We start from the raw sequence: 12,831 nt of genomic DNA, 5'->3' as shown, positions 1-12,831 counted from the left end.
GACATCTCACGAAATATTATGAAATAAAACTATAGGTTACTTTCGTAACCCCGGGCCTATGAAATAGGTATTCTGAGGAATGTAGCAGAGGCGACATCCTATAATGAGACATCACACCCATATTACTCATAGAACTGGAGTTATGAAAGTAACCTATAGTTATGAACCTTAACCTTCTGAAGTGGATTTAAATTTCTTGCCACTGTGAATTTGTATGTGTATCGCTTGCTCAGCCATATTTTCTTCTGATTTGAATGCACGAAATGGTCACATGACTTCCGGTAATGCCATAGGCCACGTACGAATAGCACCGGGGGTTGTCCGTAAAGGTAAATACAGGAGTAGGAAACAGAGCAGGTATGTTGCTTTAATACTGTTTCTCCCATCGATTTTACCAAAGTGTTCGGATATGTGCATCAATCCCAGGCAGAGTCCAAATTCTGCCCGCTGGAGACCCAGATAGTCGGTGTTTTTGTGCACCAGGGGTAACCTGTGTGGAGGCAAGGTGCTGCTGCTGAGCTGCTCCCATCGGTTTTTAAAAGTGCTCGGATCTGCTGAAAGTGGCAACAGCAGAAAACCCTTGTCGCTCCTTGAGTCCGAATGTGTAATATTAATAATATACACTATTAAAACCCTAAAGATTTGTGGAATAAAATTACAAATGCAGTTAGGTTGGAAATAAAGTAAATGAGCTTGTTCACGTTTATATTCCTCTCGACCTATGACCCCCCCGAAGGTCGCGCATGCACAGTTCCAGAGTGTGAAAAGGCTTTTTGTCACACATCCAAAACACTTGCTCCTTTTAGCTGACTGATAGCTAACTAAAAAAAGCGATGATTAGATGAAGGTGGCTAACGGTGAGAATTCTATATTAAAGCTGCTATCCGGAGTTTCTGAGAAATGTCTCGATGTCCCGCCCTAAAGCCTCACTTCCTCCCACTGCCTCTGCCAATCTCCCAAAAGCCACGCCTCTACTTTTCTGCACGCGCATCGCGGAACATAACAAGGTTGCATCGGGTCGCATTGATATAGGTCTATGGGTCAGGTAAGAGCCAAAATCATATTTACCTGTTTGCTGTTGTGACGCTTGGCCTCGTTTCCGTGCACAGTTCCGCATTCACTTTGATTGACAGTCTCAAAAACAGGAAGTCGAAGCCTATTGGCTGGGTGCACTCTGCGATTGTTTCCATTTGTATAGGTGTCTATAGGACGAAGCAGGGACTTACAGTATATACATTAATGTATATGAATGACCACCAGCAGTAGAACATAGTAAAAGACTAGTTAGGTATTTTTTCACATTTCAAAAGAATCATACATAAACATAGATTTCTCAGAAACTCCAGATATCAGCTTTAACTGTTTTGTATAAAAAAGAAGAACAATTGAACTAGCATTTTAAAAAGTCAGATTTGACATCCAACAATTGTACACTAAGTTCACAATAAAATAAAATAGATGATTTTGGGGCTCACAATAATGATACAATATTTTTGATAAAGGAAAACAGACAAACATAATTCAGTTGTGAAAATAAGGATGCTTTTATTTTTTATTTAACTCGGGACATACTTGCATACTAACTCTGGGTGTGTTTTTAACTCAACAGTAATATTAGTAATATACAGTAATGTGTTTCTTGCTATGAAGAAATAATCGGACACTTTTGATCACATGCTGCAAACAAACTTCTTACAAGTTCATCTTTTTGCTTTTCATAAACTGTAAATCGCTCAATGTTGACAGTTCTTTTTCAACTGCTGCACTTTCCAGTGTTTGGAATTTCAAATAGTTTGTTATTTCCTCTCCTGTCTGACATTTTTCATGCCGGTTTTTTTTTTGGTTTCCATAACCTTCAACCATATTCCACAATGTAGTGCATCGCTGCGATATCAATTCAAGCTAGGTTTTTAGCATCAAACTGTGTGCCAGTGGGAGGAGTCACTATTTACTAGGCCTGGTTAAGGCTTTTAGTTCATGTTTACAGCTTAAATATCTAAGATCATAAAAAAATGTGACTTCACAAAGACCTTAAACAATACTGTGAGAGCCCAGGCGTGACCAACAAGTTGGTTTGTTTGTGAAACCATTAGCACGTTATGCTAGTTGCACAACTTAGAGGAAAGCACAAAATATACACAATTAACATGGTATGTAAAAATGAATTGATTTAATTTAACTTTAGCCACATTTATAGAGGTTTTTTCTGATTTAGATAGATTTACAGCTCTGTGGGTAGTTAGGTTGCACGGGACCGAATAGAAGAGTAACTGGACACCAGAAAAAGTCACAAGAACTGCGTTTTTGAAAAATAAAAGTCAGGTAAAGACTTTTTGATTTCTTTATAAATTTTGGTAGCTTTTTGGGTATTTTGTCTGATCAATTTAAGAGACCAGATAAAAGGAGTAGGGTTTTGCCATTTACAAGTATGAATGAAATAATTACCCATTGAAATAAAAAGAGTTATAAGTTGCTATGTTGGCAACAGTGCTGTCAAAGCACAGAAAAAGTCTAGAATCTCGATCTGATCGAACAGCTTTTCACTGCTTATATTATGGGGGGATAAAATAAACATGTTGTTCTTTAGAGATAAAAACTTTCCAGATAGGTGCATATAACTATGACAGAGCCTGTCCGTTTATTGCAGTCTAGCACCATCTCCTGTTTGAAGTCACATATGAAATAAAAAAAACAGTAAAATAAATTATGCCCCTTTTTCTCTCTCTCGGCATCAAAATAAAATCTAATTCAATAAAACACAAGGTCAGTCAGTGCCCTCATTAACAGTGGAACCAAAAACTGCCAATTCAATCTTATACCTTCTATGAGTAAAATACAGTATATACAAATGCATACATAAATAAAATGTATATTTAGAGAAATGCAGAGCTCAAAAACTGACTAGTATTTTGGACTGATAACAATCCTGACTAAAATCTGTGCCAATTAATCATAAGCAACAAAAAATCATGATACCGCCACCACCGTGCTCTACTGCAGTGATGTCAAACTCCTTTTAGTTCAGGGGCCAAATATGGAGCAGTTTATTCTCCAGTGGGCCACAGGTTTAATGCGGAAAAATGAGTAATTTCAACATTATTGGGCCCTAGTTTGCACTTCTACATATACTTAAAATGTAAGAAACCAACAATATCCAAGCATTAAGTGATAAATATTAGCCCCAACAGGATCTTCATTTAAAAATATCCTTGATTTTGTTTCCAATTTCTTTTAAATTTGGGGAAATATTATTTTTTATACTTTCATATCAGACTATTTATATTACTAGTTACTGGGATAAAAATTTACTATATTTGTATTACAATATTGCTGTTTTTTTTTTTTTTTTTAATGTAACTGAGTTACACTACTTTGAGTTAATTTTGGTCCAGAAGACTAATTATATCACACTGATAGTGTTCGAATAACATCGGTCTAAGTTTTGTGTCAGATACTTCTGCTGTTTCAGGAGCAGAAAGCTCCTTTTTGTTCCCCATAAGTTATATTTAACTATACTATATACTTTTTATTCCTCAAATAATTGCAAACAGTGAGAAAACAAAGCAAATATGCACTTAAATTAAATATGCATGTAACGTTAATTGTAACGAGTAATATATTACACCACTTTTTGAGTTACTTCAAAAAGGAATACGTTACAGTAATATATTAAAAAAAATAACTAGTTACTCCCAACACTGCTCGGGGTCCATTTAAACCATACAAACAAACACAAAAACACACATTTTGTAATAATTTTAGGAAACTTGAAGGATTTTGTAACAATTTTTTGTTTTTTTCAACTGTAAAAATAAAAAAGTAACATTAAAAATGACTGCAATGATGTGATATAAGCATGTTTTCTCATAATTTGAGGAAAATTGAAGGATTTTGTAAGAATGTTGAGTTTTTTTTTCTCAACAGTTTAACATTAAAAATGACATAAGTAAATGATATAAGTACCCAGAAAACTGTGAGCCCAGGCAAATATTGTTGAGTTTTATTTACACAATGATTTACGTTTTTTTCCTGTCATTCTTGAGTTTGACAAATATGCTCTACTGTAAGTGTAGGCGTTTCTTTAGTTCAGTTAAGATGTGTTTTCACTTTTTTTGCTCAGAGGCTCAGATGGCTTTAAATTTAAAGATTTCATAGGTTGATTCTAGGCTTAACCTGCCCACGTGTTGAAGTGCCCTTGGGCAAAAAAATGGACACTTAATAAGATGCTGCCAACAGCATCAAAAAATTAAATTAATTTAAAAAAAAGATGCTGCCAAGAGTTCTGTAGTCATTAATGTGTGAATCTGGCTTTGGAAGAACTCACTCACATGATGAAAATATTCAGACAATAAGCACCAGCAGTACACCGTTCACCACAACAAATGACACCGTAGTCATGACAACACAGCTGTTACAGATATAAATTAGTCTTTATTTTAGTGTCTTTCTATCATTGTGTCCAGTTCTTGCAGCAGATAAATGTGTGTGCGAGTGTGTGAAAGGAATGACAAACCGGAGCAAGAAAAAGTTCTTTTCCATTTCCAACGTCTGTGAAAAAAAATCTGAGGTTTCATTTGTGTCTTACATACAAACTTTACACATGATACATTTAGACCATCAACATAAAGACCATCCAGTTCAAAAGTGTTTCCCAGCTCAGATAGCATGCTAACAGGAAGTACTGATTCAGTACACAAACACGCACGCGCTCAACACACGTGCTAACACGTTCACAAACACACAGACACACACACAAACACATCTCTTTTCTCATGATCGCAAAACATTTTACACAAACTGGGTTTTTCATTATTTTTCCTTCTTCTTTACACACACACACGCGCAAACGCATCAAATAGGAGCGACATGCGACAGCCATAGCACGGCTGAGTTTTCACGTTAACTCTCTGCCCCGCTGTCAGTTTGAGAATCTGATTCTCTTAAAAAACACACAAACAAACAAACACACAAACAGCTGTAGCAGCAGCTCCATGAGTGTCGTCAGTAAATACAACCAACGCTGAAATACTCAGTGTTTCTTCTGACGTGGGCGCCATCTTGTGAGTTTTGCATTCTTACAGTACAACAAATGCTAAGGCCAGTTTGGAAATACTGGTTTTTACTATTAATTATATACCTTCTTCATATTTGGTAACTTCAGCTTATAGAATTCTTTCTAAGAATAAACAGCATTTTTTATTTTTTTTTTAATTGTGAATCTACTTAATGAAGACAGTGAGATCCTAAATCAGGGGTTTCATAAGGTTTCGTTCTTTACAGATTTTATTTTGAAACAGTAAGTGCACCTACAGCCACTTGCTGTCCCTTCAAACAATCAGAAACTCGAAAAATCAAAAGGAAACATATATATATTCGTAAAAAAAATAAAAATAATAAAAATAAAAAAAATAACAACTTACTTTCAGTAAAAAAAAAAAAAAACTGTCAGGAACTCTCACCATCACCATGGTAACAGAAACAAACAAAATTCCCTTTGCAATTGTCATGGTCACAACCCGTCATTTAAAATGACAATTAGACATTAAATCTACCTGATTATAATCCAAACTGATTTACAGACCAAATATGATATAAAACAAATATTAGAAGCACTTTACATGCTTTAAACACCAACATAATAAGATTAACTCCATTACAGAAATGCTAAAATAACGCAACAACTTAATCCCGACATTATTTTCTTGTTGAAAATAACCAAGTGTAAATTGTAGATGTAAATCCAAAAATCCTGCTTCGTTAACTCAACATTGCACCTGTCATGTTCATTGCATCCACTAGGGGGCTCCTAAACCCTCCTCGACTCATGGTGCTTTTCTTAACGGTTTTGCCGTGCCCCAGTGTCAGACTCAAAGACAAAACTATGGAAAATATTCAGCTATATATACACACGGAGGTAGATGCTTTGCTCCAGTTCAGCCGTTACCTCACAAAACGCCGCCCATTTTTCCGACCATGTATTTTTATGATTATTGTGTACCAAACACAAACGATGACAACGCCACACACACGCACACGCACACACACACACACACAAACCAAAGGAGGGAAATTAGAAGAATGAAAAATCGTAAACAACCAACATGTCTTTAAATGACAGTGTGTATAAAAATATAATATTTACTGTGTAAACCATTTTCTCCCCATTTGTACTGTTGGAAGCAGCAAAAAAAGTGACAGAATAGAACAGATCCTTCATGCCCTTTAGGGAGAAAAATGCTTTTTTTGTTTTTTTTTTAAAGTCCTTAAAGAAAAACGTGTTTTAAAAGAAGTTCAGTCTGTCTTTGAAGGATTTGGTCTTTTGAAGGACAAGGATGTGTCGGATGAGTGTGCTTACGTGGACGTCCGTTTGAAAGGAGAGAACGATCACTTAGGCATAGCTCAGCGGACCCCCATGGTTCCACTTCCTCGCGCCTCATAAACGTGAGCGGTGCAGCATTTGGATGAAGTAGTTCACAGGACTTTCACTGCTTCCCTCTTCATTCTCTGAACAAACGCTTTGAAAAACAAAACAAACAAAAAAAAAAAAAAACCCTTTTCCTCCCTTTGTTCTTTACATTTCTCACATTTTACTTCAACATGTCATTGACGCATGTTGCTGAGAGGAAGTAGAACTTCAATCATACAGTGTTCATCCTTTAATGCCTATTCTGTCACCATGTTACCTACAGTATTTCTGTGTGTTCTCCTACAGCGCCCCCTGCTGACTGAAGGAAGAAACTATTCGTACTCCAAGAACTGTTTGTGGTAAAACAAGAGATACCTGACCAAAGAAAGAAAGAAAAAAATGGTCAATCATACACATCCTGAAACAGATTAATACTTCAAACTACTGACATTGTCTCTGATATTTCATAAAATGGTCATCATTGGGTAAGGTTTGCATATACAGTACATTATGATGGACTAGATTTTTTAGTCATTTTAAAGAATTCTTCAAAACACCAGTTAAGGCCACATGATATTTTGACACTTTGAATGACAGATTAATTACAGAAGTACTACATATTTTTAATCTTTTTATGCATTTAAACCGTCTTTTTTTTTTTTACCAAAAAAAAGGCAGTTGTGCAGAATATTTAGGTGTCACTTCATTGACCCATTTATGGTCAAAGCTGTTTAAAAAAATAAAATTTCAATCTCTACAGAGTAATAGTAATAATATTAGTAATAGTAATAGTAGTACAAACTCATCAAGCCAACTAATGATATGTAGGTTTGTAGGGCTCAATAAGGATTGTTACCTTTAAAATCAATATTTGCTTATATTTTAGTTCTTTTTTATTTCATTTTATTTTTTACATGTTTTCAATCATTTTGTGAAAAGCAAAAAAAAAAGCCTTCAGAATGCTAACAACTAGGGCTCGGTATCGATTCAAATTTCCCAAATCGATTCGATTTTACGATTCACTTTAGGATATCACGCAGTACCAATTTTACTTGGATATGGACATTCTCATTAGAACTAATGATGCAAATAATAGAAACTACAGCTTTATCTTGGTGCACGAGTAAAAATATGAATATTTACATTAATGATTGAATCTCATGCTACATTAATCATGGATGTTTTATTTAACATGACCTGAGCAGAACAAAAATGCAATGACAAATCAATTCAAAGCACAGGAGCAGGCTGTGTAAATAAAGTGGCAACAGACACATTGTGAGACTCAAAGCAATGAGAATGTCTTAAGTTTACAAAGGTTTTGTGCTAATGTTCCAGTGGCTGCATAACAAATTTAACTGTATAGGAGACACAACCATCAAAATAAATAAATAATTGTAAATAAAAGCAAACATCCAGAAATTAAAATGATTCTGAATTGTCTTAAAGTGCAAAAAGTTGGTAAATGTAAGACAATACTTCAAGAAAACTTCATTTTTCTCATTTATTTGTGTTATGGCAATTTTTATATTCATCATAATATCGTCAAATGTGTGTTCATGTGTACAATTTGTCATGTTTTAATACATGATGACTGTATTGTACTGTGTGCAACACAGAGTCTCTGCTGAAGGCCATACACACGAACACACACACTATCAAGGATAGATAAGAGTGGCGCCCAATCTTCCTCATAATATACACGTCTTCATCATCCTCAAATGTTTCCACTGTTGGGCATCTGACTCCCTCCTTCTCCTCACCTCAGGGTGGAACTTTTTCTGTTATCTGTATAAAAGCTTAAGCTGTGAAACTGTTAGTTAGAGTGGGTCTTGCCTTTTTGCTCTGCCACGAGCCTTTTGCCTTTCATTCTTTCAGGATGGAAGCTTCTTTTTTACTCCTTTTTTATTTAATTTTATAATAAACCTTTTTCATAAAATCATCAATGCCTTGCCTGGACTCCATCATTCAACCAGAGCAATAAATCATGTCTCCAAATGAGGTCAACCGCAAATTTGCCGTGACATTTGCAAGTCAAATATTACGATGGTTGTGATGCCAAATCAATGACACATACCAATATATGGGTGGGGCCCATTACCCCGTACGTGTCACGGGGCTGCCCATGTTTCAAATGACCACTCCACTGTTAGTTTTTGTTAGATCAGTATGTATCGGTATGAATACTCGAATGAATATGATGAGATTCTCGGAGCCCTTTTTTTTTTTTTTTTTTTAAAATAGGGCCCGGGTGCCCACCCCCCATTTCCGGTAATTTCCAAATTCATGGGAACATAGTCGTGTGATATATTGTTATTCAACATAGATTATGACTCTCACAATTTTTTTTCCATTAAAGTCATTTTCTCATTTATTTGTGAGTGGTACCGAATCATTGACACATACCAATATATAAATGGGGCTCATTACTCCGTATGTGCCACGGGGGCTCCAGGGGGGGCCCATTTTTCAAATGACTACTCCTCCATTGGTGCTCGTTGAATTGGGCTGTAATATGACATGGATATTATCTCTGAGACCTTTTTCTACTCGGTGGAACTGAGTGATTTGACTAAATTCTCTGGAACGTGGTACGTGTTATTCGGCGTGGAGACGTTCCGCGGGCCCAGCCGTAGTTCATCAGAACTTGTTTAATTAAAATGGTATAAATCTAGATATTTACAGTACAAAATGAAGCTTTAAATAAAATATATACCAAAAAAAAAAAATATATATATATATATATATATATATATATATACAGTATATATCTATATATTTGGAATCTTGATATATTGCCCAGGCTTAGGTTCCAGTACAATTTTCTTTTTCAGATTAATATTTCCTGTATCAGCTACTTCCTGATCAGACTTTCAGAATAAAAGTTGTTGCTCACCCTTCACTATCCAGCACATCCTTGATGCTGGCTTTTGTGATGATTGCGTCGTCGCACTTAAACCACTGGTCTTTGTGTTGTCGGATGAAGGTGGTGTAGTGGCCGCTCTCTAACGTGCCCTGGTGGTTTACTACTGCAAACAAACTGTACCTAAAACAGGAAACACACGTGAGCTCAGTGCTGCAGCTCAGACTCACAACGTCACAAAGTCGCTCTTACTTGTTGTCGTTGTTGAAAGGATCCACGGCCAGCTGGTATTGTCCGTTCATGCGGCTTTCTTTACTGAAACACAGTCAGACACCAATAATTCAACAATAACATCAAATTCCATTAATTTTCAAAGGTGGGAAACTTTCCATGGGAAATTAATAATAAACAGTGTAACGACGAGGTGACGTTACTTATGGACTGTTACACTTATGAACTGTTGTAATTTAAAAAAGAGTCAATTGTAATACTGTGACAAACTGCAGTGCTTAATGAAATTAAGAGACACATTTTTGTTGTATTGGTTTAATTAATTTATTGGTCAAATGGTGAAGCACATGGTTCAGGCCACAGGATTCATCTAGTGATAAACACAGAAAATACATTTCAGTTAATTGATAAATTACTTAGCAGTGACATGAAAGATAAAACAATTAAATATGTTCTGGTATTTTGCATGTGATTGAAATGTAATCTTCAACAAAGCTTAGCTGTGCATGCTCTCTTCCTCTTTCCTGAGGTGTTCGGGTAAAAGAATTCCCTGGGGCTTTTGGACACCTTTTTATAGTTCCAGGTGGGAGAGACCAAGCAGAGACTAGGAACAGGGGAGCTGGATGTGTGTAGCTCAATGTAAATATGTAGTTCAATAATTTAGGGGATGTAAATAAGATTAATGATATTAATACAGGGTTAGTGTTTGTGATAATGTCTGTTAGGAAGTGTTTGTGTAAATATTTATGTTGTACTTTTAATATGCACATTATATGTCACCCCATGCTTGGTACAGGCTAATTAGTGGTACACCTGTATATAAGGACTTTCATTCTGTTCAGTTGAGTGTGGAATGGAGATTGAAGTACACTGTGCTTGTGGTGCAAACTAAAAAATAAACAGATAAAACTGATGCATCAAAACCTGGAGCCTGGTTTCCTTATTGACTGCCTCCACTGCTACGGTTGATCCTTGACAAACAGGGATGTTAAATACAGTTTGGAAAACATATTTTAGCATCATCTTGACTTAAATCACATGCACATGGCCACGCCCCCTGCATGCACTTAGCAATCCTCCATCAGCATCAGGAAGAAGACATTATCTGAAAGGGTTTTAAACAGAATTTTCTTTCTATTTATTCAGTGCTTTATGATTTTTAGAATAGTTATGTTTTATATTTAAATAAATATTACCATTTCTGCTTTTTTTTATTTCTGACTCATTTTATGATCTTTTAAATTATTTAGCAGAACTATGTAACTTTTTCACCTTAATAAATCCTTCTCGTAGTCCCTGTGAGCATCATACAAGTGTTTATGGGGTAATTGGGGGTCCTTCATCTCCCCCTACTGTCTCTGGCCAGAAAACCGAACTTGCAACTTTTTTGCCTCTGACCCGGTAGGACGTACTGCTTTACGGCAGCCCAATACAAACTAATGCTAGATTATGACCAGCCCCGTGGCTGCACATGGTTGTCTACAAATTCACTTTTCTTCAACTTATATCATGGCGGAGCCAGCAAAAAAAAGGCCGAGAAGATCTTTGTCAGAGGAACGGAGCAACTCCATGCAGTGACAGCTCAGCAGCAACACACAGCAATCACACACACTGTCGTCATAGTGTGTGTGATTACGCAACAGGCACGCACACACACTCGCAACCCAGCACTCCATCAGGCAGCACACGCACAAATATCCATCCATCTATCTATCTCTCTATCCATCCATTTTCAGAGTCGCTTTGTCAGCAAACAAACATCACACACACTTCCACGTCATTCATTTATTGTACTTGTCTGTCTTCCTCATACTGTTCACATGGTCACATGGGACTATATGTGTGAAAGCACCGTTAGTGTCACTGTTGTATTAGGATTTTTCAGTGATCGGTTGCTACCGTCTTGGGAGAGCAAAGGTACGCATGTAGCTGTGGGGTGTGGCAGGCGGCGGGGGTGCTGAGTTTTTACGACAGTGACATAACCAAAAGGGACCTTTAGGGGGAGCGCTAAGCACAAGTTACTTAGTTCTGCTTTAAATTACTTCTGTGTGCATTAGTCTCTAAACCTTTTAATAATTTTTAGAAAGTCACAATAAGAATGGTTGTTCACACTCACCTTCCACTCAGAAATATGAATTATGTTGAATAAAACATAATGTGGCTAAAAATGCATCTGATCCCTTTTTCTTGAACCACAGAGTGTCTGTTTTATGTCAGTTATAATCTGATAATAGGTCTTACATATCATAAAATATGGGTTTTAGATTATTAATTTAAAGTTGTTCAAGGTATATTATTGCATTTGTACGGTCATTGTGAGTTTCAGTGAGTGCTCGGGTGTGCGTTTCCCTTTAAATGTTGTCGCCGCTAGGAATTGTGGTTCAGCATTTTCTTGTCTCCTTTGGTAAAGGATGCATCAGTGTTTCCTAGGCTAAAGGAGGTAAAAAATGAAACATTGAGTCTCTTTTCCTGAGCTTACAGAGAACTCGGACACTCTTTATCATGGCCGCCATTTAAACACTTCCGGGGGTTAAGGAACAGTGGATAGGAAAGGAGATAGGGGGGACTACTCGGACGCAGCCTTGGACTTTACTCACCTTGAGGCCATGAATGGAGTCATGTCCAACTCCAGTGGAAAAGAGACGTAGGTTGTGATCTTCCGTCGTAGTTTAGCTGAATGTTCAAACCTCTGAGTAAGAACGAGCACACACACACACACGCTCAAACGTTAGCCCCACACTAGTCAACTTTAGATCCACTGAACGATCAAACAAACTTTGAATGTTTTACTTTGAGGTGAAAGCAGGCCACGATGGGCAGCTTCTTCATGGTCAGCTGCTTGGTGGATTCCTGGTAACTATGGCAACCGCTGCACTTGATCTTGGCGCTGCTGCCGAGATGCTCTGGTCTGGTGAATCTGAGCAGGAGATTTGACTTGATGAGGACCAAGATCAGTTGGGCCTTTATCGCTGTGATATTTCCATTACCTGCGCAGGCAGTCAGTGAGAGTGGTGGCCCCTGTGGCGTGACTCTCTCCGTTCAGCGCTGATCCGTCTCCTCCGGGGCTCAGGGGCCAGAATGGCGTTGAGGATCCCGGCAGGTCCAGGCTGATGTCCCAAAACGGGTCGATGGTTGTTGAAACACCACTGGGAGGAAAACAGAGCACAGTAATGAATGAATGAATGAGGAATATGATAATCACTATTTTGTTCCTACTGTATCTGAAGCAACATGGAGGTAACAACGTGGAGGATTACCATTTTTAAGTTAATCTAGAGCAGGGCTGTGAAACTCATTTTAGTTTCTTACATATTATATATATATATAGACT

General features: G+C 37.1%; 1 protein-coding gene across 1 annotated transcript in view; it reads right to left on the bottom strand.

Annotated features, from left to right (window-relative positions):
- Positions 1-4,411: 4,411 nt before the first annotated feature.
- usp22 (ubiquitin specific peptidase 22) overlaps positions 4,412-12,831 on the bottom strand; it is a 28,555-nt gene continuing 20,135 nt past the window's right edge. Inside the window, exons 8-13 of the mRNA XM_028476815.1 lie at positions 12,488-12,646; positions 12,291-12,417; positions 12,098-12,189; positions 9,522-9,584; positions 9,303-9,452; positions 4,412-6,781 (exon numbers count right to left, since the gene is read on the bottom strand). Of these exons, the coding sequence (XP_028332616.1) occupies positions 6,739-6,781; positions 9,303-9,452; positions 9,522-9,584; positions 12,098-12,189; positions 12,291-12,417; positions 12,488-12,646 (634 nt within the window). The 3' untranslated portion in view covers positions 4,412-6,738. The remainder of the gene's footprint in view (positions 6,782-9,302; positions 9,453-9,521; positions 9,585-12,097; positions 12,190-12,290; positions 12,418-12,487; positions 12,647-12,831) is intronic.

This window comes from Gouania willdenowi, chromosome 19, assembly GCF_900634775.1.
Source record: "Gouania willdenowi chromosome 19, fGouWil2.1, whole genome shotgun sequence".
Taxonomy (NCBI): Eukaryota; Metazoa; Chordata; class Actinopteri; order Blenniiformes; family Gobiesocidae; genus Gouania; species Gouania willdenowi.
This window is presented reverse-complemented; position numbering and strand designations above follow the sequence as displayed.